Raw genomic sequence first — 26,445 nt, 5'->3', positions numbered from 1 at the left:
GTACATGAGTGCGTCGTTTAGAAAATTAAGAAATATAGACAGAACAGTGTTCAGGAGGCTATGCTGTGTCACAAACCAAACAGAAACAAACACAAAAAGATTCAGAGTTAAGACACCTCCTGGAATGTTCCTTGCTTTCCAAGCCCTTTCTAGCTGACACCTCTTGACAATTTAATGGAAGTTGAACTTGGGCACAGGCAACTCCTCTTTCATTTATTCTTCCCTTGTCTAGGTTCAAAAACAACAACAAAAATATGTGTGTGTTGAATTTTACCTGTTCTATTTTTATATTTTAAGACATATATCTTAAACATCAAGTAGCCCAACATTGCATTGTTCAAACAAGATGGCAGAAACATTCAACTGGGAGGTTGTTTCAAAGATTCAAATAATCTTGGTGGCTTCAAAATCAAGGACTTGATTGAGTGGATGGCTAGTAAATCAGAAGTGGAAAAACATGAACTATCTCCAGCCTGAAATAAATCACATAGAATAAATGAGAAGGGGCAAAATCAAATCAGGAATTTAGAATCAAGAAGCGCAGTGGCCTCAGATTCTAAGCTATCCTGGATTTTATTTAGGAAGATACTAAGGCAAACTAGTCCACCTCTGGGTGCCTTATCTTTCCAATGCATAAAACAAGAGGTTGGGTAAATGGGTCCCTTTCAGTTCTGGTCATCTACACACCAGAAGTCCTAAGGCAGGACTTTTGTGTGCTTTCAGAAATGCAGGCAAAAAGAGTAGGCTTACCCACAACAGAGAGTCACCAAAGCTAGCCATCTAGGGAGTAGCCTCTCTGATAAGGACATGCTAACTTGTGTCCTTGTATGTACTGAAAAAAATCATAGCATTTCTAAGAGCGAGAGAGTTATTTTAGGGTCCCGTCCAAAATAAAGAAAGTTGTTGTCCATGCATTGATTTCAAAATTTTAAAGCAGAGGGGTAGCCTGTCATTCAAAACAGTAAATTAAAGACTCAGACTCCAAGGGCTTCTACTGCTTAGAATGATTATTCTTTGGGAAGAAACAGAAACAGCAGTGACCGTTTTGTTTTGTTTTGTTTTTTTCCCACAGACGTGCTCAGCCATCAGAAAAGCTTAATAAATCCCTATTTAGTATGCATTTATGCGGTGATTACATGAACTTTGACCTCTGAAGAGCTGTAGCAATTAGCTTCAGTGACCAGCACCTTCTCCTTCCATTCCCCACTGGCTTCCTTGCGTCTTCCTTTCTCATCTCAATAGTCTGTGCACTAGGAGAGCATAAAATGTTAAAGTTGACTTTCTACCTGAGATACTTGCTTTTGCACGAGTGAATTACCTCCTCCTCCCCTCACCTCCTGTCTAAAAAGTCATCTCAGATGGATATTGGGGCTCTGATTGTCGATATTACTCAAACGCAAATGGATTTCAATTCAATCTTGCCCTGTACTTTCGCAAAGGAGATAAGCTCTAACGGCCCAAAGAGCCTCATTTCAGAGCTCTTGGCATCTGAAATAAATTGGATCTTTTCTGTCAGGCTAATTTAACATTTTAAAAATATTCAGTGTAATTTATTTTAAGTCAAATGAAACCTAGTGGATTGGCAGAACGCTGGAGGAGAAGAGAGGAGAAGGGCAACTGGAAACTCCTCTCCCCACCTACCAAAAAAAAAAAAAAAAAAAAAAAAAAAAGCCAGGAAGGGAGAGGAAAGTGTTTTAAGTTTCTAGTAAACACTGTTTAGCAAAAGAATAATAGGAAAGTTGCCCCTTTCCCAAAGAGGGATGGCACTATAATTGTTGCCTTTAGCGGAGAGCTCAGATAAACCGCTGGGACTCATTCTAAAGTGACCCATCGCTACATTCATCTCTTCTTGAACTTTCGGTGAACCTGAGATTAAACAGGGTGAGCAGCTAAGCAGTTTGTTGTTAGCAGCCTTTTCAACAACCCTTTCAGACTGAGTAAATATTGATCGGTTTGAATCTGATTGCCCCAGAGGAAAACACCAAGACATCTGAATAGCCTCCAAAAGTAAACTTTCAAAGGTGAAGCCGAGAGCAGACTTGAGAGCCAGATCTCAACTCAGCCTAGGTTGGGGACACCCTGAATTTCAGGAGGACTTTGAATGAGTGTGAAGGAAGTGAGGAGAACGCATTTGAAAACTGGAATTTTGTCTCGCAATTATCCCAAGTCCCTAATTGAGACTCTTGTCCTTTTTAAATTTATCAATAAAATGCTATGTTCTGTGTTCCCTCTTTTGTTGTTTCAGTCACCATTGCTGTCATTTTTCAAGGAGCTAACCATGCTCCTCAGAGACCAAGACAGAAAAAGAGAGACCTAGAAATAGGATGTGGTAAGCGCCTTTGATTTAATCGATTGGGACAACTAAAAAGATACAAATGTTTTCCTTGTTGAAAGGTATATTAATGTTTCCTAAATGCATTGCTTGTTAACTGATTTATTCCATGACCTAGAGAAGGCTTGGGATGTTTAGCCATAATTTATCGTTCTCCTCTCTCTCGGCTACATTAAAACCAGCACCTTCAAGATTGGAATCTCCAGGATTCCAGCGGGTCGGGCCCTGCTTTTAGATATTGAAATTACGGCAGTGGCATGCAAATGACACTTTAGCACATTAAAGAATTTGGAAACCAGCCATCTGTTTTGCTGTGTGGCCTTACACTAATAAACAAAAGATACTGTATAAGGCCAGGGTGGGAACTGAAAGAAAGAGTTGGCCGACTTTGAAGTTCTCCTCCATCCACTTGAGTCTTTTAGAGGCAAGCCCAGAGCCCAGGAGCCAAGAGGGGAGGGCAGCGGGTGCCCTTGATATGGCCGCAGCAACCGCGCCTGCGAAGTCCAGGCTTGTCCCTTTGACGGGGAAGTACAGGAAATCTCATGGGTGCTCTAGGAGGCCTGCAAATTCCAAGTTATGTAGGATTTCTCCTCCCACCCTCCAGCCCATCCTCTGTAAAACACCCTTTGGAGAGGAAGGAAGTCAGATGCCTGTATTTGTGATGCTGTAAAATTTCTGCTCTACTCTCGGGGCTAAATGAAAGCTTCTGAAAATGTGTGAAAGTGAAGGAAAAGTGGCAAGAGGTCTAGGAGGAGAGCCTTTGATTTGCTGGCTTCCTCTATTTGAGAGCAGACACCTGCCTCAGTTTGGAAGCAACTTGAATATCGGAAGACCTCATAGAGGCTTCCGCAAGTTCAACTGAAAGAAACTGCTGAGCCCAGAGAAGAAAATAACAACTTTTTTTTCCTGAGTTATGGGATTAGAACTGGGTTATGGATTTAGAATTAGAGCAGACCCATTACAGCCACGATGGCCATGATGGCTATGAAATCGAAGCTGAATCTAATGGGGATGAGATGTGTAACCCAGAGGGAGTGGGCAGGGGGACATGTAGAGAGTGGCAGGAAGGGATGGATATTGACAGGAGGGATGGGAGGAGAGACGCAAGGGTTTACTGAAAACAGACCACACTCAATTTAAGGGGCGAAATATATTGGAACACTGTCTAACAAGCCAAAAAAAAAAAAAGAAGAAAGAGGGGTGAGATGGAGGCCTCACCCTCAAACAGCTTTATACTGGAGCTGATTAAATGTGAATCTCTTAGCTCTTGGTTCACTGATGTGAGGAAAGACTGACTGAAGAGTTTGGGCTTTGGAAGGGGGTTCTGTTTATATATACGTCAACATTCAGTTGGAGGTGAAAAGGTTAGCACTTGACCCAGGAAGTATCCGTGTTTGTTTCAAAAATAGATCTGCTTCATAAATTTCTACACCATTCATTTTTTCCAGTATGAACTTGGATTATAATAAAGGAACTATTGATATTTTAAAGCAAATCAACCTAGTAAGTAGGTATTAGCTAGGTGCAATGGCACTCATAGGGGAACTTTCAGCTACATAATGAAAAGCATTTGCTTTTTTTTTTCTCCAAGAAAAGGCCCACCTCTGAAAATGCACAGCACCCTTCTCCCCTTCCCCACATGAAATAAGCCAACGCTGTTGGAACCAGTAAATTGTAGCCAAGCCAAATTCAGGGCCGCGTAAGCATATGTGAAACTTGAATATATTTATTACAGACATCTTAAGACCCGTAAACTCTGCTCTAGATCACATCACTCCAGGATCTCAGAGCTGTTCATGATTGTACAGGAAATGGGGAATATCATAGGCTCACAAGGAATAACTGATATAACTCAGTGTGGTACTTCAGGGACATCAAAACATTGTGCGACATGCAAAAGACTATTCACGAATCACACAAAATATACATTCATTGTGCCATCCATCACATTAACAATTGAGCTGAAAATACATCATATCCAGCTAAGATAACTGTGGAAGGAAGAAGCTGGTTCGAATAATACCTTTAGGTTCTGAATAATCCAGCACAAATTTAAAAAAGAGTGTGCCCAGAGAAACACTAAATGGGTGGTGATAGGGGGAGACCCAGCACAGGAAGCAAGGTTTTTGAACCTCGTATTCCGCAGGCCTTCTTAACTCACTGAAAGAACAAATGCAGGCTACCCTCTGAGGCATCTGATTGAGTTTAAGTGAGTGATTTTATTCTTTAACCCATAACATATAAAATTGTACCAGCTTTGAGAGTTGCCTACCCTGTTTTAGTCACTTAATCTAAACATTTCTAGAAAATCTGTATAAAGATAAATCTCTCAGGACAAAGTATTTACAACCAGCAAACTCACACACATGAAACCGAATTAAATTAAGGGATGAATTAATTGTGTAAACAAGCTCATAGTGCCTCTCTTCCTCATGAGCTCCTGGACCCTCCTCTCTCTCTATCCTACTTTGAGGGCAAAGTAGGGGAGAACTGTAAATATACAGATAGGTAAAAGATAGGCCTCCCTCTAACATGTTTCTGCTGGCAAAGGAGACTATATTCCAAAGGACATCTGAAAGGAACAGACTGTGGAAATCTCCAAACTAGGGAGGAGTGTTGGGGGCCATGAGAAAATTGATTATGGCACCCAATCTGCATCAAGGAGTTAGCACACACACACACACACCCCAATCAAGCCTCTACTCCAGGACTCTCTGGAAACACATTGTCCTGGCCAGGAGCTCCCCAGATAGGATCAGAAAGGAAGAGAGAGACTGTAAATGGAAAGGAAGATAAGCTAAGAATGTGCTTTGTGTAAGGAGTCCCCAGCCTGCGGAATAGCCTGGGCTGCGGAGTCTGGGGCTTGGTCGGCCTCAGTGAGAGGTAGTCAGAGTGTCTGAGGTAGAGGACCCCGGGGAAGGAATGCAGGGCGAGGAGCTGGACTTCTCTGAAGATTCTTCGGCCTTCTCCTCACTTCCTGGCGGGGTGGCAGGAGAGATGGGCAAGAGACCCTCCTTCTCTCGTTTCTTCTGCTTCATCCGGCGGTTCTGGAACCAGATCTTCACCTGGGTCTCATTGAGCTGTAGGGACGCGGCAATCTCCACCCTGCGGGCACGCGTCAGGTACTTATTGAAGTGGAACTCCTTTTCCAGCTCAGTGAGCTGCTTCGTGGTGAAGTTGGTGCGCACTGCATTGGGTTGACCCACGTAGCCATACTCTCCAACTTTCCCTGGGGGCATGGTGGGGAGCGATGAGAGAACAAGGTAAAAATTTTTACAATCGATATGAGATCCCCTACAAGCTTCAGAGCAACATTCAGATAAAGGGGAGATCAAGAATTTCTCAACAGAAACTCAGCTGGGAAAGGTGACTGATGAGGTGTAAAGTGTTAATCTGAAGTCAACCATTAGCAAGGTCAGACCAGTGATGAATGGAGCCTGGAGATATTAACAGAACCACCCCCACCCCCACACATCACTACCCACTTCCTATTCCAGAACCTCTAAAACTCAGCCCCTTTGGAAACACGACAGCCCCAGATGTGCCTTTGCCCCAACACACCTGGGCAATCTGTCCACACCGGACACCAGTGGGAAGCAAGAACTTTAAAAAAAAAAAAAGTATTAATTTTCCTTGGCAACTCAACATACTAGCTCCTTCCAGAACCATCAAGGAGCATCCAAGGAATGGCAAGACTGACCTGTTTTGGGAGGGTTTCTTTTGACTTTCATCCAGTCAAAGGTCTGCGCTGGAGAAGATGTCTCTGATGTAGGGGAGCGACAGGCTTCTTGGTGGCTGGCGTGGAGAGGGGACAAGGAGTTATTATACGTGGCCAGGGCCAGGCTCTGGTGCTCTTGTCCATATGAGTGGTGAATGTACTGAGGCGAGCCCACCGCGCCCCCGGCATAACCCTGGTGGTGGTGGTGATGCTGGACCATGGGAGATGAGAGATTTCCAGAGTAAACAGCGGGAGCGCACGAGGGGTACCCACCACTTACTTCTGCTTCCTGATTTAACGCGTAGGGGCTGTAAGGCGCGCCGAAGTTCTGCGTGCCATAGCTTGGACCACAACTCGAATGGGAGTAGGACACCCCCAGGTTCCCGGGAGTCTGGTAGGTGGCCGGTTGGGGGTGATGGTGGTGGTGGTGGTGGTGGTGGTGGTGGTGGGGCGGGCTGATCTGCACCCCCCTGCCCACTAGGAAGCGGTCGTCGCCGCCACAGCTGTTAGCACTGACCGCGCACGACTGGAAAGTTGTAATTCCATGGTCGGAAGGGTAGGCTCGCGCTGAGCAGGTTCCCGAGTCGCCACCGCTGAGGATGGGGTATTCCAGGAAGGAGCTCATTCTTGCATTGTCCATCTGTCACTGAGGGACCGGGTCCTGCGAAGCCCTGGGTGACCGTGCCAACTTTCTCACTTCCTCCATGGGGCCAGAGAAGAAAAATGATATGAATGTACAGTGCGCAAGAGGGGGGGCGCGAGGGCGGAGGGCGCAGGGGGAGGGGCACGTGACTATGTCAGCCAATGGCTGAGCCTCCTGCGAAAGTTTGCTGGCTCCCGCGGTGATGGATCACCGTTTCAGTGGCATTTAAATCCCCGGCGCTCCTCCAGTCTAGGTGACGCGCAGTCGCCCCCCCAGGCGGCCCAGGCGGCGGCAGCTGCTGCGGCGGCTGCAAGGGCAGATTCGGAGCGCTGGGCCGAAGGGGAACAGAAGCCACCTTCTGCGCGCGCCGACTCCGCTCTCCCCCCCTCCGGGAGGTGGGGGCTGGGAGGCATCCCCGTCTCCGCCCCCTCCCCACCGTGCACAGAAAGATGAACTGGCAAGAGGTGAGAAGGGAAGGGGGCTCCGTTCTCTCTTGGGTCGGGAATCAGTGGGCCGGAGCTCGCTGGCCTCCCACTAGCTCAGGGGCCGAGCCCGCAGAGCGCGGAGCAGAAAGGGTAGCTCCGCGGGCGCTTTCACTACACAGTCCCTGCTGTGGTGCCGGGGCAGTGAGGAGCGCAGGACCGTGGCGTAGGACGAGGCTAGGCCACCAGCTCCCCGAGCTTCGAAAGGAGAGGGAAGTGCGCAGAGGGTTGGCTGGGAGGAACCCGGCTGGGCGTGGAGGGGACGTGAGCAAGAAAAAAACAAAAAAACACAAAAACCAAAAAAGCCTTCCCTTCCCCAAGGAGGGTCTCTGAACCCTATTCCCCCACCGCAACTGATTATTAACGAGGCAATGAGGAGCTTTTGTAATTCGACGCCCGGGAGCGGGTGATTGGTAGTAGTTAAGGTTGCCGGAAAAGGCCGAGGGTGGCCGGCTCTTCGCCCTCCCTCTTTCCTCGCTCTCCGCCCCTTTCTCCTCCCCACTCAGCTTTGCTCCGGGAGCCCTATGGGATCCGGAGCAGCTCGGCCGCTGGATTTTGAAGGGTAGGAGGCGGGGGAGAAAGATGACGCTAGCGGACGTGGCCAGCGTGGGGGCCGGGCGGTGCGCTGCAGGCCATCTGCCGGCTCCCCGGGACCCAGGAGTCTGCGCGCTTCAGCGGGGGCCTCAAAGGGCGAGACCACAGCCCCAACTAAATACGCTGAACTCCCCCCACCACGCCCCAACAGTGGTGCTTGTTTTCTGGAGGGGGATGTTAGGAGTGGTAGGGCTTCCTTTATCCACTAACCGCCCCCCCCCCATTCTACTGCATGTCTGAAGTGGGGGGTTAGGGGCTGGCAGGTGGGAGGGGCGGTGGACAGATGGCTGATGGTGGACGGGACATTTTCTTCTTCCCCAACAACACCTCCTCCCCTTTGTATCTATGTAGTTCCTTGTGTGAACGTTCAAGTCTTTCTCTAGAGAGACACGTGCAAATCTGAGCGTCATCCCAGGCCAGGGGTCCTGTTCTCCATCACCCTCATCCTACCCTGATGCTGACGGGGTCGTTAATTGCTGTTTACTATTAGGTTTCGTGTCAACCCTTGGCTTGTAGAGAGAAAGTGCCAAACTGAGACCGAGAATTGATGCATTCTTAGGTAAAAGAAATCCAGAGATCATCCAAGAAGCTTTGCAGCCAATGCAGTATAGATTTTTCTCTGACCCTGCTTATCACATCGGAATGGGACAGATAAAATTTATCTGAGGACGGGGTTCCCACTCCCCTCTAGTTTTCCCTCCCCAGTTAGAAGAAGGAAGTTTTGTTTGAAGCAGGCACATCATAAATGTGTTAGCCAACCTTTCAGGCTTCTGCATTCTGTTCTTCACATACAGAAGTTACCCCACCAAACCTGCCCCCACAAGAGGGGAACTCTTGCAGACATTTGACTATGGATTCCCCCAGTAGCAAAGACAATTTTTCCCTAAACATTTACTTTTGAAATAGTATTTTTCTGTGACCTTTGACCCATCCCCAACCACGGTTAAGAGCGAGCCCAGCCAGGAAAGGTCACTCCTACCCCAATTTCAGCACCTGGGGACACTTATTTTCGAGAAGGGAAAAGGAAAGGAGGCCCTCCTGGAGGCGGCTTCCTTGGGAGTGCCAGGCCTCCTGAGATGGGGAGTGACGCGGCTCCTGTCGGGGAGGCGGTAGGACGTGAGAGTGTCGGTGCTGGCACCGCGGACGATCTGCTTTCCGAACCAAAGTACGTTCTTTCTCCTTGCCTCATTCCTGTCCCTTTGTTGGCTTCTTCGGCCCGGGTTTGCGCAACCCCCTCGGCTGCAGGGCTTAGCGCCACAAAGCCGCCCGGGACCGCAACCGTTCTCCTGCCTCTGCTAGTTCTCGGCCTCTGTGCTGCTCTCCTTCCACTTCTCTTCCTCCCTCCGGGCCTCTTTCAGAGCCAGCATGGGTGGGAGTGTTTTTCTTGGGACCGCTTTCATGCACTTGCATAGAGGCCCGCAATCTCTCCGGCAGGAGACAGACCTGCCTCCGCGCGCTGCTCCCGGCTCCCGGAAGGCCGGACTCCCGCAGCAGAGCCTGCTCCGCCCGGGCTGGCCGCCCAGAGCGCTGCTCTCCCGGTGTTACTTACAAAGGCGGTCTCCTCTGGCCTCGAGCCCGCAAGGCTTCCGTAGCTCGGTTCTTCCCCCACCCCCCACGAAATCGTGGGGCTCATCCCGCCTTGTAGGAGACTCTTGGTTCTCCTGGCTTGTAGGCCAGTGCCCCACGACTGGAGCTAAAGTCTCTTTAAATGCTCTGGGAGAGTGGGTGAAAGGAGACCTTGGTCACTATTTAAATGATGGCCTGCAAGCGGCTTGCTGGGCTCAAAGCACCTCTTTCAGGGCTCTTCTAGAAAGGGAAGGAGCGAGGAGGAGACAAACGCCGCCGAGGCCCCGAGCTGCTCATGGCATCCGCGGCTCAGCCAAGCTGTTGTTTTAAAAGAGCAATAAAAATGAATTATGACTAAACGCCTTCTAACTTAATGCTTTCGGACGGGGATCCCCGGCAAATACGTAAGAGGATTTTTATTTGTGCATGTGTTCCTGCAATTGATCTCTTTGATGACATTCTCATTCATAGAAAGCGTTTGATTTATGAGCGTAGGACGAATCGCAAACAGCAGCGGCTCAGCCCTGGCTGCGGCCGGGCTGCCCTGCTCAGCTCCGCGCCTGGGGCTGGAGACCCGCCGGGGTCCTTACACGCCTCCGCCGCTGCCAGGATGTAGGGGGCAAAAGGGTGAAGGAAGATAGGGTGCAAACCCATGGAGAAAGATCGCGATTTCATTGTAACTTCCAAGCCTTAACTATTAAGAGCCGGGTTCCTATATCAACCCGCCCCCCACACATGTTGCTTACACACTGCGTTTTCTCACGGTAAGTAGCCATCACAACAGAGCTCAGTAAGGAAAAAATCAGCATGGGGAGATATAAGAAGGGGGGGGGGAGCAAGACAGCCCAGGAACGTGCCCTAGATTACATTTTATTGATATTTCATTTAAAGTGCTTTTTCTCTTTCTCTCTCTAGAAACTGGGTTAATTTATAACCTAGGGCGCAGAAACTCTCCATTTTAAATCTCAACTTGGTAACCTGGCTTCAAAGCTTTAATGATCCATTATTTGCCATGTAAACAGATTTAAGAATGAAATATTGATTTTTCTGACCCTGAAAAAAAGAATCCTAGAATGACTGGACCAGAGGATTGGAAAGAACGCTTTCTGAAGTGCATTTTCCAGCTAGTAACCATGTTTTATTTTTGTTTTCTCTACCTTTTAGGTCTGTTTGCCTGGACCCATCAACATCTGGGAGACTAATCAACCACACTGAAAATGTTTCCGGGGGATTGTGGGGGAGGGGGTTGGAATGTAGATGTTTGAAACAAATGTGTATAAATAAATGAATTGTTGATAACTTAGTTATTGACCTGGAGACTGGTAGCTTGTTAAAGAAACTCCATGTTCCTTCTTCCTGGAGTTGGGCGGTTTCTGTAGGCACTTTTATTTCTCCACTTTCAAAAGCTTGGGCTTGACCCAACTGTGAGGCTGCCCAATCCTGTTTCTATTACCAATTTAAATCTATGGCTTGAATCTCTACACTGAAAAACCAAATCCATTCCCTTTAAAAAGAGAGGAAAAAAAAAAAACATTTCTCAGAAGTCCTATGTTCTGGCTTTCTTTTTTGTTATTGACTACTGAAGACTTTGAACATGCCCCCTTAATAAATATATTAAAATTGAAAAAGAAGATGAATTGTGACCAGAATTTTATTTACCAAGTTAGACTAAAAGAAGAAAAAGAAACCGTTATGAGCCTTGAGAAAGAGGGGGGAGAAAAAATAAGAAAGCTACTTATAGCAAAGGAGAATTTATTCTACCAAAAATACTCATGACAATGCATCCTAATGTAATACAAAAATAAAAAGAAAGTGAAGATACAATTATATGATCACTTTCTTGCAGGCCTCATATATTGCTTTCAGGAAATCACATAGAGGGGTGTTGGATTAGATTTAGAACAACTAAAACTCCAAAATAATCTGTAAAAGATGGCTCTGAAACTGGACCGGGAGAATCACTAAACAGAAAATCTTCCACATTTAGAGGAGAGAGAGGGTAGGTCAGGAAGAAAAGAAAATAAAAATCAACTCTCAGAATAAAAGAAGGCAAAAGCACCTGGTCAAAGGGGTTTTTGTTTTGTGATGCTTTGTTTTGCTTTAATGTTTTTAGTAATTCAGATGCTGCAAGTCGATTGTGGTGAGTGTGTCTGTAAAAAAGTCAAAGCTGTCAGCTGAAATATCTACGGGACTGTCGAGGGAACCTGGCAAACTGGGCGAGACTGCATCTGAAAGCTGCAGGCAGGAATCTGTGGAAAAAACGTTAAAGTCCTGCAAAGAGGGGACCTCGAGGGCCTCGGGACTGTCATTGTTTAGGCCTGAGCCACAGTTCTGGCCCATTGTTGACAAGCAGTTAGAAACAGTGGGTGACTGGTGCTGAAAATGTTTCAGATTTTTCTCATTGCTGGTTAAAGGCGAAACTGGGAAACTTTGGGAGTCGCCATTGTGTCCATTGGGAGCCTGCTGCTGAGAGAGGGCATTTTGCTGAAAAGTGTAACCTTCCCTCTCCAGAAGGGCCCCGGAGACGCTCAGGGCTTGCTCAAAGAGCGACTTCTCTTCCTCGTCCTCCTCCACTTTCTCAGAGTCTTCGAGGCTTTTAAATTTCCCCTCGCTGTTGTGGTTCTCCTTGCACTGGGTCTGCCTCTTGTGCTTCATCCTCCGGTTCTGAAACCACACTTTCACTTGTCTCTCAGTCAGATCCAGCAGCGCTGCGATTTCCACCCTTCGGGGTCTGCAAAGGTACTTGTTGAAATGAAATTCTTTCTCCAGCTCTAAAAGCTGCGTGTTGGTGTAAGCAGTTCTCAGGCGTCGGGAGCCCCCGCCGCTGCCATCGGCGATTTCCAGGGATTCTGCGGAAAGGGAAACCAACAAGAGACACGCGCACAGTTGGAGGTGGAGGGGTCCGAGCGGGGTTATTCCACTGGAGAATAAATATAGCAGAAAAGATCAACTGCAACAAAATGGCCGCCCCTGGATGCAGTGGAGCTATTGTGCTGCCTTTCCTGGGAGCCCGGCCCGGGGAGACCCCATCTCTTTCCACCTCCACCAGATTCCTGCCTGTGGCTCCCCCCAACCTCTCCATCCGGGAGCAAACTTTATATTAGCCACACCACAATTTATAATTAATGCATCAGCTGCTTAGCTGAGCAAGAGCGATCTATCACTCTTCATTACTGTCAAAAAGCCAAACTCTAGGACAACTAGACAAGAGGAGGTCAGTTCCAACTCAAATAAATCATCCCACATTACACAAGTTAGGGAAAGTTTCCCCCCCCCCCTTCTTAAAAATATATATATATGTCTCATTGTGCAGCGCAGGATCCCTTTTCTCTCCATCACACCCACTCCTGAGCCCACAGGGGAAGGGAAGGCAGCCAAGCATCTCTCCCTCTCTCCCCCTTCTCTCCCAGCCCACGCTCCCCTCCCCCATAACCGCTCCCCGGGCAGCCCCGAAGGAGCAGAGGGTCCCGGGACCTGGGGCCAAGTCTTTGGACTGACCTTTGTGGCTGAGGCAGGCAGGGCCGGTGGCGGCGGCGGCGGCGGCGGCGGCGGCCGAGGCGGGCGGCAGCGCGGTTTTCTTGGCCGCCTTCTTCTCCTTCATCCAGGGGTATTCGGGCGGCTGCAGGGCGCCGGCGGGCACTGGGCTGCCGCGGCTGCCCGCGGGGCTCGGCTTGGGGCGGCCGCCAGCGCCGTGGCGAGGGTGACTGCCCGGGTTCAGGCTGGGAATGGTCTGCTCAAAAGGAGGAGGAATCAGTGTCGAGTGTGAAAGCGTCGAGGTCTTGATTGATGAACTTTGAAATGTATCAGCGACAGGGGGAAAAGATGTCAGGCACTCAGCGAGCGACGGCTGGCTATTGATAAAACCAATCTCTCGCTCAAATTCGTAATTCATGGCCTTCTCCTTGGAGCCCCCTCGGAGAAAAAGTTCCCTCTTCTGGAGGGGCTTTGGGGGGGCAAGGCCCGGGAAAAAGGCGAGAGCAGAGGAAAAAAAAAATCTATCATAGAAGATCGCTGCTGGGGTGTTTTTTTTCTAATTCACTGATTACAGCCGTATGGGGACCGCGCTACTATTAAACTATTGAATTCATGGAGACAAGGTTGAAATTGGACCGAATTGGCTGTCACATGATTGCTTCTGCCCAATGACAATTTGGGCTTTAATCAAAAGAAGCCACTGTCTGTTTGATTGATCCAAAAAAGTCGGGAAGGAACGCCTCATTGGGGGCCAGCGAGGCTTTATTTACACTTTTTTCAGGGCAAAAATACATATATGTGGGTGTGGGTGGGGATGCCCGGGAGTGCGTGGGGGCGAGGGTGCCTGCCTGCCTCCTGATCAGCACAGAACCTGGTGTGTGCGCTTGGGACTGTGTGTGAATGTGTGAGTGTGTGCGAGTGTGAGCCCTGCTGCCGGGCCCGCCGGCGGCCGCCCTCTAACTCCCCCGCACACTCCGCGCATTGTTTGGGACTGTCGGGAAGACGCCTCGCACCTCACAAATCATCTAAGCACCTCAGTCTGACGCCTGCAGTCATTAACAAAGTAATCCATTAATCTTCAAAGTTTTGACACCCGAGAGCCCCGCATCCCAGCCACATAAGTCTGCTAAGGCAGGAGGAAGGAGCAGAGGGAGAGGGGAGATGAGACTGGGAGAAGAAAGAGAGAGGGAAGGAGGAGGGAGGGAGAGAGACAGACAGAGACAGACAGAGAGAGAAGACACAGAAAAGAGGATTCATTTTGGGGTCTCCCCTCTTTTATTTCCATTTTCCTCTGCCTTTTCTAAAACCAGTTACTGGATCTCAGAAGTGATTCCTGTTTTCCTTCCTCTCTTTCCTTCCCTCTTTTCCTCTTCCCCCCTGTCCCCTTCCCTCTCTCCTCTGTCCACCTCTCCTTCCCCAAACCCCTCCCGCATGCCCTCGCCCCCCTCCCAAAGCCCAGCTCGGAGTCTGCGCCCCCCCCCCCCTCGCCGGACCCGGACCCCAGCCCATTGTTAGCCGGCTTTTCCAAGGCAGCTATGCATCTGGCTCCAGAGGGAAGCGGAAGACGGGGAGGCGGCTCTCGAAGCTTCCCAACCTTCCGGTGCCATCAACTTTTCAGGAGTGGCTCAAGAAAGATAGATGCATGTGCCAAGCAAGACAACAACCCCAGGTTCATGTGTCCAAATCTCTGTAGCCAGGGCGGCGACCAACCAAAGCAATGCCACCCGGAGCAGGCTCCTGCGGCTCCTGGCATTCTGGGTTTCATACCCGTAGGGCTCGGGTGCGGTGAGTATTTCTGATTTCCAGGAAGTCTGTTGGAAGTTAGCAGCAGGGAAGGAGAAGGCGCTTATTCCTCTCTCTCTCTCTTTTCCTTTTTCTTTCCCTCTCCTTCTTCTCCTGGTCCTTGTCGCTCTGATTGGGGGCTTGTTGGTTCAGATGCAATTCGTGTTCCCTGGCAGCCCAAATTGTCTCCCGCACCTTTCCGCTCCTTGGCCACCAGGGATGTTTGCACTCAGGTTCTGTTGTGGGCAACAGCATCGCAGGTGAGAGAGGGCAACCTCAGGAGGAATTATAAACGTTCTCTTTTCTCTGCTCACTCTCTCCTTTTTCCAATTCGGAGACTTGAGACTGAGGGCATCGTGGACTGTGCTGGAGGGTTCAAAAGATAACACCTTTAGGTACCAAACAATAACTTTTTAAAAATCCACCAAGCCAGAAAGAGGGGAGGAGGCTGAGAGAGAAATCTGAAGGTATCTCTTTTCCCTCAAACCCTGAGGATGATGATTCGCTTTTGCTTCCTTTGAAATGGACCGAGTGATCAGACTCCCCCAGGCCGGCAGGCATCCGTGGCAGGAAAATAAATCATTCTGATGGCCAGGGAGAGAGAGGTTGGTGGGGGAGAAAAATCTACGTAGAAAACAAGAAAGGCCGACCGCAGCACAAGGCTAGGACTCCTTCTCTAAGGCCGGCATCAAAGGGGGCTTGAGTTGGAAATTACATATAAAGTGGCCTCCGTCATTGACTGGCCCACAGCATTGCCTTACAGATAGAGATGCTATTTTGGAAAATGTGAGGTTTTTCAGTTTTCTTGCTTTTATTCCAAACAAAGCTCTGAAGGAAGTCTGGGCGCGATCAATCTTGCTCACCAAAAGCCTTGACAGCTTCTGGCCCTTAAGAACACATTTCAGCTTCGAGCTCTTTCCAAGATCAAATGTGGCCGAGCAAAGAGGAGAGCAGGAAACGCAAGTAAACAAGGAAAACTAGTCTTTTAAAATATATCTTTCTGGCAGCAGAAAGAGTTATAAGGCTGCTTTTAGGAAAGGTGCTTTGCAGATTCTGGGATAGCGGCTTTTGCCATTTGCTTTTACCAGAAATAATATTGAGGGGTTAAGGGGAGGGGGAGCTACAGAGAGAGAGCAGCGCTGCCCCCATATCGCTGAGGCTTTGTCAGGGGCTGCGTGGGTGAGAGCTTTCTGCTCGCCTCAGCGGCCTTAATTCAAACACCATCTGGAAGCAAACCCTTTTCTTTGACCATTCAACACTGAAATCTTCCCCAAATCTATTGCTTTAACCCAGGAATCTTTTAATAAGGACTTATTTTTAATATCTTGGAAGCTGGAGGTGAGATCAATATTTTTTCTTTGAAACCCAAAACGAATGTTTTGATTGCCAAGATATGGGAAATCATATTGGAATTTCATTTAAAAATCTGTGTCCTGAGGGAGGAAGGATTCCTCCAAACCAGTTGCCTCTCAGCTAAATAGCAGATTTTGGAAACGGGTTCAAATAGTGATATCCCTGAAAGATTTCCCTCTCTGAATGGATAGAGCTCCCTGGCTCGCTCTCTCTCTCTCTTTCTGTCTCTCTTTCTCCACTGTTCCTTATTTTACTAGGTAATTTTATACACTTCTCTAAAATTATTACTCATAAGACTTCCGTGTTGCTTAGCCTGCTCAGTTCAGATCTGAACAACTAAAAGAGCAGATGCTCCAGTCCTCACAAAGACTGGTTTTCCAGACTCTGCATTTCTGAGGTGCGCCATATTTCGGCAGGGAGGTTGGGGTGGGGTGGGGAGTAGATCTACTCCTTCTGTAACCCAAACTCTTTCAAAAATGTGTATCAGGAGCCCTTGAACAGATATGGGAGAAGCATCTCTGGCTGTGAGAGAAAAACTCAGATCTCTACAGCTACCTGGCTTTATACCTTCAGAGCCTTTTTCTTTTTCTTAAAATGTGAAAAGGTTCCCTAAAAGCAGCTCCTGTGGACCCAGGAGATACCCAAAAATGGCTCCAGTGCCTGTTTCTAAAGATCAGCTGAGGGAGCTTCTCAGGGGAAAGATAGTGGCCATGATGATGGATATTTTGGATTGCAAACAAAATGGCGACATTTTTCACCTCCGTCTCTGAAAGATACAATCCAGGGAGAAGGAGGATTTATTTCTCACATCAGATGCTTCTGATCCCCAGACGCAGGTGGTTCCTTGCTTCCAATTTAGAAAGGGGATGTTGATGGGGATACAGTTCTGAGGCTTACACTTTCTGAATTTGGTTCCTTCTCCAAGCAGTTCTTTAATCTGAAGATGAAAATATTTCCCTTTCCTGTGCCTGCTTTTGCCTCTGCCAGCCAGTCAGTAGGTAGCCTTATCTTAAATCCAGGAGTAGAAATGTAACATTTAGCTCCTGTAGCATCGTGAGAAAGAAATACTTATAAAATTGCATTTTTATTAGAAAGATGCCAATCTCCCTTATCTCCCCTCCTCCCCCTGGGGCCACAGAAGGAGAACGAGGAGGGATGAAGGAGAGGAAATAAATCCAGAGAATGCCAGATCCCAAATTCCAGGATGAAGCCAAAGCTGGGACTCAAACAGTCCAGGGAAGGGCTCGGGGAGGCTCCTGGGAGTTCAGCCTTTCTTTTCTTCAGCCGGAGACCTGGGTGAGGCTGTCCGGTTCGAGCCTCCTAGCTCCCCGTGGCGATTTTAGGAGTGATTCTTTCCTCCTAGTGCGATAAAGGACCGAAAAGCATCTACAGAGAGTCCGGTTGCTCGAGAAAATGCTCGCCATCCTCCGCGCGGCTGGCGATTCCCAGGGTTAAGGCATTGACTGGTCCTCTTCGACCTAGAGGAAGATCTTGGAGAAGACCGCCCTGCCTTACTCCCCAGCGGGGCCTCTCGGGCACCTGTGCGTCCCCGCCGCGCTTCGGCCCGCGGCCTTTTGTTTCTCCCGCACTCTGCACTCACGCAGCTTCTGCGCCTGCGGCTGGCCCCTCCGTGGCAGCTGGGAATCAGGCTGCCCAGCGGGCTGGCGTTAGGCGGTTTGCAAAGCTGCCCGCCTCCGGGAGCTCCTACAGCCTTCCGAGAATTCGCTGCGCTCCCGGGCGAGCCGCCCGGCCAGGCTCCACTCCGGAGCTAGAGGGCTTGCCGCGGCCTGCTCAAGCCAGTTCGCCTCTGCCTGAATTCCACGCAGACCCCCGTCTTCGGCCAAAGAACCCCTTCTGAACACGGATATTATTCAGAATAAAAACTTTATTTATTTTTTTTGTTTAGTTTCTCAGAATGTGAGCAGCAAGGAATGTAGAACTCTCGAAACAAATCTAGCATTTTTCACGTTTACAGATTGTTGTTTTTTTTTTTTTTCAGTTTGGCCGGATGTTACAAACCTAAATCAGTCTTTTCAAAAGCTGGATCCTCTCTGGTATTATTGCATCATTACCGTTTTTATAAAGGAATTATATTTCCCTTTCAAATAAAAAAAATTTTTCTATGTACGCCAATACACTATTGAACAAAAGGCCCAAGAAACCTTCTGAACAATCAGGGTACAGAATTTCTTTAATATAAATACGAACGGATGGGGATAAATAATATTTAAAACTTAGATTATTCAATGCTTGCAAAAAAAATATAAATAAATCTGACTGTTCACCAGCATACACACACGGAAAGACGTACACTTAGTCGTCCTTGCACAGGGAGCCCCTGTTTCAAAGCGCCTTTGATTTTTTTCTCGCTCTTTACAAGAAGTGCAATTTAAAAAAAATCTAAAAGTTAAAAAAAAAAAAAGTAATTGCTTCCCCTCGGGAGCCATAATGTACGAACAAATTCACATTGAAGAACTCGGCTAGAAAATTTGTTCATATACCCTGTTTCTGATCAAAGAGTAGAGAAAGTAAAGGGTGCAGGGCCAGCGGCCGAGCGAGGGGGTAGGAGGAGATAAACATCGCTACTGATACTGACAGCCATTCCAGCAACCAAGATTGCTACGTCACATAAACTATAAAAACGCGTTACCAAAGAAAACAAAACGAGGGGGAGGGGAAGGTAGAAGGGGCGGAGAACAGAAAAGAGAGGACAGGAAGAATCTTAAAACAAAACAAAACAGGGAAACGACGAAGAAAGGTGGGGGCGGGGGGGACTCTCCTGGCGCGCAGCCCCGAGCCCACCATCACAGGTGGGTGAGCTTGGGGGCTTCCTGAATTCTTCCCTGAGAAGGATGGTGGGCGGTAAGGTCCGTGTAGGTGGGGTGCGGCTCCCCTGGCCCGGGCCCGTGATGGTGGCCGCTGCCCAGTGGCCCAGCACCCCCGTAGTCCATGGCTGCCGAGGCGGCGTGGGGGAGGTGAGTTAGGCCAAAGAGGGCAGGCCCAGAGTTGCTCATGGGCTCCACATAGCTGCCCCCCACGAAGACGGGGCTTCCCTGTAAGTGTGGGGTCCCATAGCTGCCGTTGCCCTGCAGGCCATGAGCGTGCGGGTCATAGTCGGGTGTGCCCCCTGCCCCCGCCGCGGTGTAGCGCTTCTGTGGGGGCGGTGGGGGCGCGCAGCTTGGCAGGGGTGCGGGGTAGGAGGCGGGGGGCAGCCCATAGGCACCCTGGGGAGGCTTGGAGAAAGGCGGGGGCGACTGGGGCTCGTATGGGACGCTGTTGACCAGCGAATGCATAGAGTTCAGATAGCCGCCCGCGCCAGGGGGCACCGGGCTACGACTTGGGGACTGGCCCCCTGATGACGTCAGCATGCCCTTGCCCTTCTGATCCTTCTTGTACTTCATGCGGCGATTCTGGAACCAGATCTTGATCTGGCGCTCTGTGAGGTTCAGCAGGTTGGCCATCTCTACCCGGCGCGGCCGGCACAGGTAGCGGTTGAAGTGGAATTCCTTCTCCAGCTCCACCAGCTGCGCGCTCGTGTAGGCGGTGCGCGCCCGTTTGGACGACGCCTGCCCAGGCGGACTCTTGTCGCCAGCGCAGCTCTCCCCTGCGAGGACAGAGGAGAGAGGAAGAGTGGCGTCAGGGGCTGCCCGAGGCCCCGCCTAGCCCCTGAACCCGCCAGGCCCCTCCTCACTCCAGGGCCCAAGATCCCTCGGTCTGTCAGGGCCCAGAAAGGGGGAGGAGGAACTAGGTGCTGTCCTCTGTCCTGGAGGGGAAATAGTGCCAGCAGCTGGGTAGCTAGCCCCTCATTCAGTTAAGGTGCAAATCACAGGCTTCCCTAAGGGCAAGAGATAGGAAAGCAGAACCCCCAGTTTGCCTTCCTGATCTGTATTTCCTTCCTGGAGCTATTCACTTTCTGAACCATGTAGTCATTCAGGCCTATCAGACTACAAGCTCCCTATGGGCAGGTCTCCCATCTTCATTCCCTTCACAGTAACTGGGATGTGGGGCACCTATTATACACTCAATAAACCTTTCTCTCTTTCACTGTCTGATGGAAGGATTGCACAGTTGCCTCAACTGGCCACTTATTTGGTCTACCCAGTGGAGACAGGTGGAGTGGAAGCCCCAATCTGGAAGGCCTTCTGTGCCCAAAGGAAGAGATCACATTGAAAGTACCAATTTCTGGTGGGGAGGCCCAGGCCCCTGGCGGGGTCCCTTTAAAGCGTTCTTCATGTTATCAAGCTGCCTCCCCAATTTAATCCACTAATCTTGTACCCTCCTATCCTCCCCTTTGCCCTACCCCCACCTTGGTTCTGCAGGGTCCCAGATGCTCAGGCTCAGAGCAGAGTACTGGGAACTGGAGAAGGCAGGGGGAAAGGTAACCAAGATGCTGGGAAGCCTAAGACCCAGGCCCTGTCCTCTAGTCTAGTTTCTGGTAGGCCCAAGTGGTTCCTATTAGCATGACAAGTCCAAATCCCCACCCCCAGGAGATCCCTGGCTGCCTTCATTGTACTAAATCTGAGTAGGGCCTTCCCAGAGGTAAGGCAGCCACTCCATCTACTGGAGCAAATATTAAAAATAGGCTCTGTTTATAGGCAAAGCATTGATTCTGACTTGGATGGTGACTAGGCCTGCTTTTATTCTACCACATTTCAGTGTGGGATGGATGTCACTGTTCCACTAGAAAGGAGTTATGCTAAAAAGAGAGTGTGGAGCTCAGGTCTGCTATGCCCAAAGGTCCTAACTCCTAGAGTGTAACAAGAAGGGGTTCCAAACTCACTAGGCCCCACTTGCTCTTGAGGAAGTCAAGAGAGACTCTCATCAGGTCTGTCTGGGGGTTTCCTGGACACAGAGTCCTGTCACCCCCCTAGCTGAAGGAGAAGGAGCTGTTAGTTCTTGAAAATGTTCCAGCGCTCCCAGACTGTGACTGGAGGTAGCTTGGGGGGCCGGGAGCCAGGCCAGGGGACCCCTCCTCTAGAAGGTACGGCTTTACCTGAGCTGGAGCCGCTGGTTTTCTGCTTTGTGTTTTGCCGAGACTCTTTCATCCAGGGGAAGATTTGTTTGGCCACGGTGGGTGAGTTGAGTAGGGGGCTCTTGGCTGCGCTGGCAGGCGTGGGGTTGCTGCTGGCATTCTGAGGTGGGGAAACTGAAGAGGGGGGCGGGGGCACGGCAGGAGCGGGTGCTGGGGGCTGTGGCGGGGGTTGAGGCTGCTGTGGAGCAGGGGGCGCGGCCTGGGGGGGCGGCGGGGCCAGGGGGGGCTCGCCGAGGCCTGGGGGTTGGCTGGGTGGGCCACTCAGGGTGCGCAGACACGCCTCGCTCAGCTCGTGCGCCTTGGGGTGGCCCCCGGCGCTGGCGGGCGACTGGAGTGAACAGGCAGGTCGGTGGTACTCGCCATCAGTGCCCAGTGCCGAGGACGCCGGATACGGCTGCTGATTGGCATTATAAGCGAACCCGTTGGCTGCCTGGTAGGGGTAGCCACCGTAGATCGCCGAACTGTCGTAGTAGGTCGCTTTTTGCATCGCGTTGTCTCACAATCTTGATCGCACACTCTGACAGGGGCTTGACACCCTTGAGGGCGCACATTGGCACGCCCCCGCGGTCACGTGATACTCCGCCGCCAATGGCTGCCCCGCGCAGACCTGGGGGGCGAGAATCGCAGCGCGGTGAGGGCTCCGCGCAAATCCATCTTACTCTCAATAGCTAAGTGACATGAAAGCCATAAAAGAAAAAGTGGTCAGCAATATTTAGCAGCACGACTTGGCCCCGGGCGCAGAGAGCCGCGCTATAAAAAGCCGCTGGAATTTACTGGCAGCTACAAATATTTGCTTAACTTGCGTCTGGAGTTAGGGGGTTTTCCGGGGAGAGAGGAGGAGAGTAAGTGAGGGCTGGAAGCCGGGGCTCCAGAACCGGAGTCCTAAAGAAGAAAGGTTGATGGGCTAGAAAGGAACAGGGCTGGGATTCTTCTTTTCCAGGAGAGAAGAAACTTGGGGTGTCCCTTCGTCTCTGCTCTTTGGCCTTGTCCAGCGAGCCCTGCGACTCCTTCCCTCTCAGGATCATGGGGAAGGGGGCAAGGAGGCAAAGGAGAGCTTAGGTTGCCAATTTGTTCTCCAATCCTCGCTTTAGGACTAATATTTGGCAAAAGAGCCCTGATGCGGGGTGACTTCCCATCGAGCCCCTTCTTGGATCTTTCAGCACCCAAGACAGGTATGCACAAAACATTTTCAGGCAATTGCCCTACTACCCCGCTGGATTTCAGAAGCTGAGCTTGTTGGGCAGTTAATCTACCCTTGGGCAGGGGATATGACCTATCTCCTCCAAATGAGCCCCTTGTAGCCAAGAAGGGAAGAGAAAAAACTTTGGAGGGGACATCCTGCGTGGGAAAGGACCAACAACAACACTTGCTCCAGCAAGTCAAACTCAAATCCTGGACAGTTCTTTACTCCTTTCCTCTCCCTATTTCTCAGGCTTGACCCAGCAAGCCACTCCCACCTCTTCTCCCCTGTTACAGAAGGTCCCCAGACCCTCCTGCCTTGGACTTTCTGAGGTGCTGTTATTCAGGATAACTATCAAATTCTACCTGTTAAAACATGATGGATTAGAGAAAAAAACAACCCACCAGGAACCTGAAAAACCAGCGTTCATCTCCATGACCACGGCTTGAACTCTCCCTCCAACTTAACGATAATAGGTTCTGTCTTAGAAACTGCTATGTAATTTGATGTATGGGGGTCATTTGGCTCCGGACGAGGGATGGAAGCACAAGCCATAAAATCCTGCCAGAGTGCCCTGATCTTTGTGTGCTCTTGTTGTTGATGTTTGTTACTTGGCCTATTTACCTGCTTCAGAAACACCAAGTAAAGGTCAAGACTGGAAATCTTAAAAGCAACTGAAAGCCTTCTCAACCCCTTATTAAAAATATATTATTTAGAAAGCAGTTTGCAGAAGTGAAATCTGTTTTATTTTTGTTTTCAACCTGTGCATGGTCAATCTCTCGTTCTCAGCTGAGAAAAGTTCTACGTGAGTTAATATGCATACACACACACACACACACACACACACACTCAGAATGTTAGTGTGACCATTTAAGAAAAAATACAATGACAAATTCAAGAAGAAAATGGTTTAGTTCATGCCCCAACTATGTATATTTGAGTCCTGGAGTCATTCAAGTTCTCTAGGAATAGCAGACACTTTGTTAACTAGAAAAAGCCATCCACAAGCAGATGACTACAATTTTGTTTTTAATAATGGGCTCCTTTGGATTTCATTATTAAACCAACAATCTGACCAACATATGGAAAACAAGCACAATTAATTTTCCAGAACCTCAATTAAAAATTACAGCTTCCCTTATTCGAATTTAGTGTGCGTGATCCTGAGCCCTGGAGTATTGTTTCTATTTTGGAAGCTACAGATACTATGATCAAAAATTTAAAAAGGATAAAATAAATTTTAAAACTGAATAGTAATTGAATGTCTCAGTTTCCTGCTCTTTCATTGAAAATAGTTCTATTACATTTGGCAGTGTTACTGTCTGCCATTATAAATTTTTAAGATACCAGGCTTGTGTAAAATAAAATGTCAGGTTAAGAAAATTACTCCAGACACCTGAACAGCAAGATATTAGATAAAACAAAATAAAGGTGATTTTGAATGTGCAACATTTCAAGTGACTTTTCAATCCATTATCACAAGCTACACTGGCCTGCTGCTTACTTAAGTCTTTTCATCAAGTTGATCATTGTCTTGTAAATAACAAAAATACCATTAAAAACCAAAGAGCACACAACAACCCCCATAAACTAAAAATATGAATTCACCTTGGAGATCCCACCAGAGTCCTTCCTATTGTTTGAGGTCAGCAGACAACCAACTTGGGACCCACACAGTTCTCCCCTCCCACCCCACCCCAGCCCCCAAAGTTTGCAATCCAGTAAAGAAGTTGGAGATCTGTCAGTCAGGAAACTTGCTTTGCACCCCCTCAAGTAAGGGCTGGGGGTGGGAGGAGATTCCTCCTAAAAGATCTGTTTCTGGACAATAACCCCCAGGTGCAAGAGCTGAAAGAGAGTTGAGGAGGCTAAATTGAGTGCAGAAAGCAAGCCCTATTGTCTTTCTGGAAGATCTGCCCAAATTCAACCTCCTTCCTTCAGACACCGCTCCCTCTTTCCACTCCCGCCCCTTCCTCAGCCTGCCCTCACCCCGAGTTTAAGCGGGAATATCGGGTAAGAGCCCCCTCGTCCCCTTGCCCACCCCTCCCTCCCCAACCCAGAAAAGTTGGGGCTGGGCTAGGGGAGAGGGAAGAGGTGGGGGCGGGGATGGGAAAGCGGCCTGAACTCGAAGTGTAAGGGTATCAGTCACTGCCGGGAAGGAAGCTCCGGCTTGTGAACTCTTCTTGAACCGAGATTTAAGTCTGCAGCCATAAATCACCGAGACGTAAACTCCGCCATTCAGCGCGGAGAGCGGCCGGTTGTGGCCCTGCTTACCTTAACTTCTGATGAGCGCCGCAAGCTCAGGCTCGGGCTCGGGCTCGGGCTCCGGCCCCCGGCCCGGCTTAGCTGCCCGGCCGGGTCCCCTAGGCGCGGGATGGGCACCGACCCTCAGCATCAGCCGAGACGGCTGGCGGGAGGGAGACCCTGAGGCCCGGACGCCGCGGCGCAGAGCGTGGCCGCTTCGCTGCTCCGGCACGGCTCGCCCAGGGCGGACTGGGGCGGCTTGGACCCCCCCCCCCTCCCACCCACCCCACCCACCCACCCCTCCCCCACACCCCCGCCCCCTGCCCTTCCCGAGGGCAGCAGCCGTGGCCCGGAGATAAGCGCTAGCGCGGCGCAGGGCTCTGCCTGGGCTAGTGGCACCGACTTGGGTATGTTTCTTATGAATATTACACGCGGAGCAGCGTCTGGCTGGGGGGTGCGGTGGGGGGTACTGGGGGCGGGCGGGAGGGGAGGCCGAGGCGGCTGGGGAAGCGCGGGGCGGCGTGGGGGATGGGGCTGAGGCGAGGGGAGGGACAGGAGCGAGAGGGGGAGCTCCGCGGCGGCGGGAGGAGGGCAGCCTCCCCCCAACCCCCAACGCCCTCCCTCTCCTCGCTTCTAGGCGTCACTAAAGTCCAGGAAAATTATGCTAATGAGGACAAACGGCTCTCACAAAGGGGCTCTCTTGCCGGGCTCTATTTCTTGAGAATCCATTTGAGAAACCATGTAACCCTCTGCCCTGAACACTTCCAGTTGGGGTGCAAGGGGAAAGAGAACCATAAGGAGAGTCCCCCAGACTTTGAGCACTTTACCAAATCTTCCACCCCCAACCTGAGAACCTCAAAGGCAATCCTTGGGGGACAGGGATAGGGCCTCCCTTCTCAAGAGACCTCCCCAAGAGCCAACTGGGCTGTCTTTCATTATATTTTTAGGCAGAAACTCTTAAAATCCTGGCAGCCAAGAGGGAAGTAACCTGGGGGAAATGGACACAAGTCCAGGCAGTGAAGTGGGATGCGCTGGGCTCAGGTACGTACTAGGGTGCCTAGAAACCCGGGTCTCCAGCTTTTCTATGACTACTTCATAGTACAGACGGGCAGCTCACTCACAGGAAAAGACAGATAAAACTCTGACCCCAACACAAACCGACATCTATAATGTTTTCTTCTCTAATTAGTGGTATGCAGGGACACTGAGCAAAGGAAAGGCCTGGGTGTGCCCCGCAATACTGCCACAACTTTAAGGAGGATGGTCTTTCTCTCTTCTAATGCCTCCCTCCACTCTCCAGCGAACTCTGCAAGGGTATGTGTGTGGCAAAAAGAGAAATGGAGCTTTCATGCAATTCCAAGGTGTCAACGGCCAGTCCTTCTCAAAGGAAGGTGTTAAAAATATAAGTAGTATGTTTAAACTGTCAGGGAGCCAAAGTGTCACCTTAAAGCAAAAACAAAGCCAAGGGAAAAGGGAGAAATCAAAAAGCACTCCTGGCCAGGGTGGCCTCATGCATACCAATGGTTTTTGTCATTTATGGCTGGGCAAGATTTATGACTCGGCGCCCCAAAGCTGTAAACAGAGCACAAAACAGCAAACACTTGCTCCTTATGGCATATTGCGGCAGCGCAACTTAAAAGGGGGAGCGGGGCGGCGTAGGAGGTGAGAGCCGCCGCAAAAATCGCTCGGCTGCATTTTCTCTTCAAACTGGCCTGGTCGGATGTGGCATTTGAAGAAAGAAGGCGTGGGTCAATAATCAACCCGCACTTTCTCCTCCAAACTGCTGACACGACTCTCACCGCCTTCTCAGCTAAGCCAGCTGCAGGGAAGGCCAGCTTTCCGTGAGAACCTGCCAGGGGAGGGGACCGCCTGGGCCAAGAGGGCCGAGGGTTCCGAGGTGAGGGCTGGGGCATCTGGGGCGCATACCTTTTCACCCGCACCAAGACTGTGCCGGGCAAAATGCTGGGACTGGACTTGAAGAGCCATGGGAGTTGAGGGAGAGCTGGGGTGGGAGCTTGGGACAGGGTCTCTGCTGGATGGTCCCAGAC

General features: G+C 50.0%; 3 protein-coding genes and 3 long non-coding RNA genes across 10 annotated transcripts in view; 3 read left to right on the top strand and 3 right to left on the bottom strand.

Moving 5' to 3' along the window:
* Positions 1-4,038: 4,038 nt before the first annotated feature.
* HOXA1 (homeobox A1) lies at positions 4,039-6,891 on the bottom strand. Of its 2 annotated transcripts, XM_058724764.1 has the most exons (3): positions 6,331-6,891; positions 6,033-6,127; positions 5,451-5,561 (listed from the first exon to the last, which is right to left on the bottom strand). In XM_058724764.1, the coding sequence occupies exons 1-2, from the start codon at positions 6,688-6,690 to the stop codon at positions 6,068-6,070; spliced, it is 420 nt and encodes a 139-aa protein (XP_058580747.1). In that variant the 5' UTR covers positions 6,691-6,891; the 3' UTR covers positions 5,451-5,561; positions 6,033-6,067. The 2 variants fall into 2 exon arrangements, with proteins under 2 accessions (XP_058580745.1, XP_058580747.1); XM_058724762.1 differs by having other exon boundaries at positions 4,039-5,561; positions 6,033-6,891.
* Positions 6,892-6,929: 38 nt separating this feature from the next.
* LOC131509233 (uncharacterized) lies at positions 6,930-10,638 on the top strand. The gene is made up of 2 exons (XR_009260379.1): positions 6,930-7,157; positions 10,500-10,638. It is a non-coding gene; the product is annotated as an uncharacterized LOC131509233 (long non-coding RNA).
* Positions 10,639-10,968: 330 nt separating this feature from the next.
* Positions 10,969-14,034, bottom strand: HOXA2 (homeobox A2). The gene is made up of 2 exons (XM_058724761.1): positions 12,834-14,034; positions 10,969-12,184 (listed from the first exon to the last, which is right to left on the bottom strand). The coding sequence occupies exons 1-2, from the start codon at positions 13,225-13,227 to the stop codon at positions 11,445-11,447; spliced, it is 1,134 nt and encodes a 377-aa protein (XP_058580744.1). The 5' UTR covers positions 13,228-14,034; the 3' UTR covers positions 10,969-11,444.
* Positions 14,021-18,437, top strand: LOC131509236 (uncharacterized). The gene is made up of 2 exons (XR_009260382.1): positions 14,021-14,594; positions 17,083-18,437. It is a non-coding gene; the product is annotated as an uncharacterized LOC131509236 (long non-coding RNA).
* The window catches only part of HOXA3 (homeobox A3), a 15,766-nt gene continuing 7,438 nt past the window's right edge, over positions 18,118-26,445 (bottom strand). For 3 of the 4 annotated variants that reach the window (XM_058724756.1, XM_058724757.1, XM_058724758.1), the window contains exons 2-3: positions 20,938-21,583; positions 18,118-19,548 (exon numbers count right to left, since the gene is read on the bottom strand). In XM_058724756.1, coding sequence (XP_058580739.1) covers positions 18,749-19,548; positions 20,938-21,463 — 1,326 coding nt within the window. In that variant the 5' untranslated portion in view covers positions 21,464-21,583 and the 3' untranslated portion in view covers positions 18,118-18,748. Of the gene's footprint in view, positions 19,549-20,937; positions 21,584-24,427; positions 24,496-26,445 lie in introns of those variants that run through there. The other variant, XM_058724759.1, reaches the window with a different exon arrangement.
* LOC131509235 (uncharacterized) overlaps positions 24,640-26,445 on the top strand; it is an 8,502-nt gene continuing 6,696 nt past the window's right edge. The window contains exons 1-2 of the long non-coding RNA XR_009260381.1: positions 24,640-24,804; positions 25,345-25,438. This is a non-coding gene — a long non-coding RNA (uncharacterized LOC131509235). The remainder of the gene's footprint in view (positions 24,805-25,344; positions 25,439-26,445) is intronic.

Source organism: Neofelis nebulosa, chromosome 4 (genome assembly GCF_028018385.1).
Source record: "Neofelis nebulosa isolate mNeoNeb1 chromosome 4, mNeoNeb1.pri, whole genome shotgun sequence".
NCBI classification, from domain to species: domain Eukaryota; kingdom Metazoa; phylum Chordata; class Mammalia; order Carnivora; family Felidae; genus Neofelis; species Neofelis nebulosa.
This window is presented reverse-complemented; position numbering and strand designations above follow the sequence as displayed.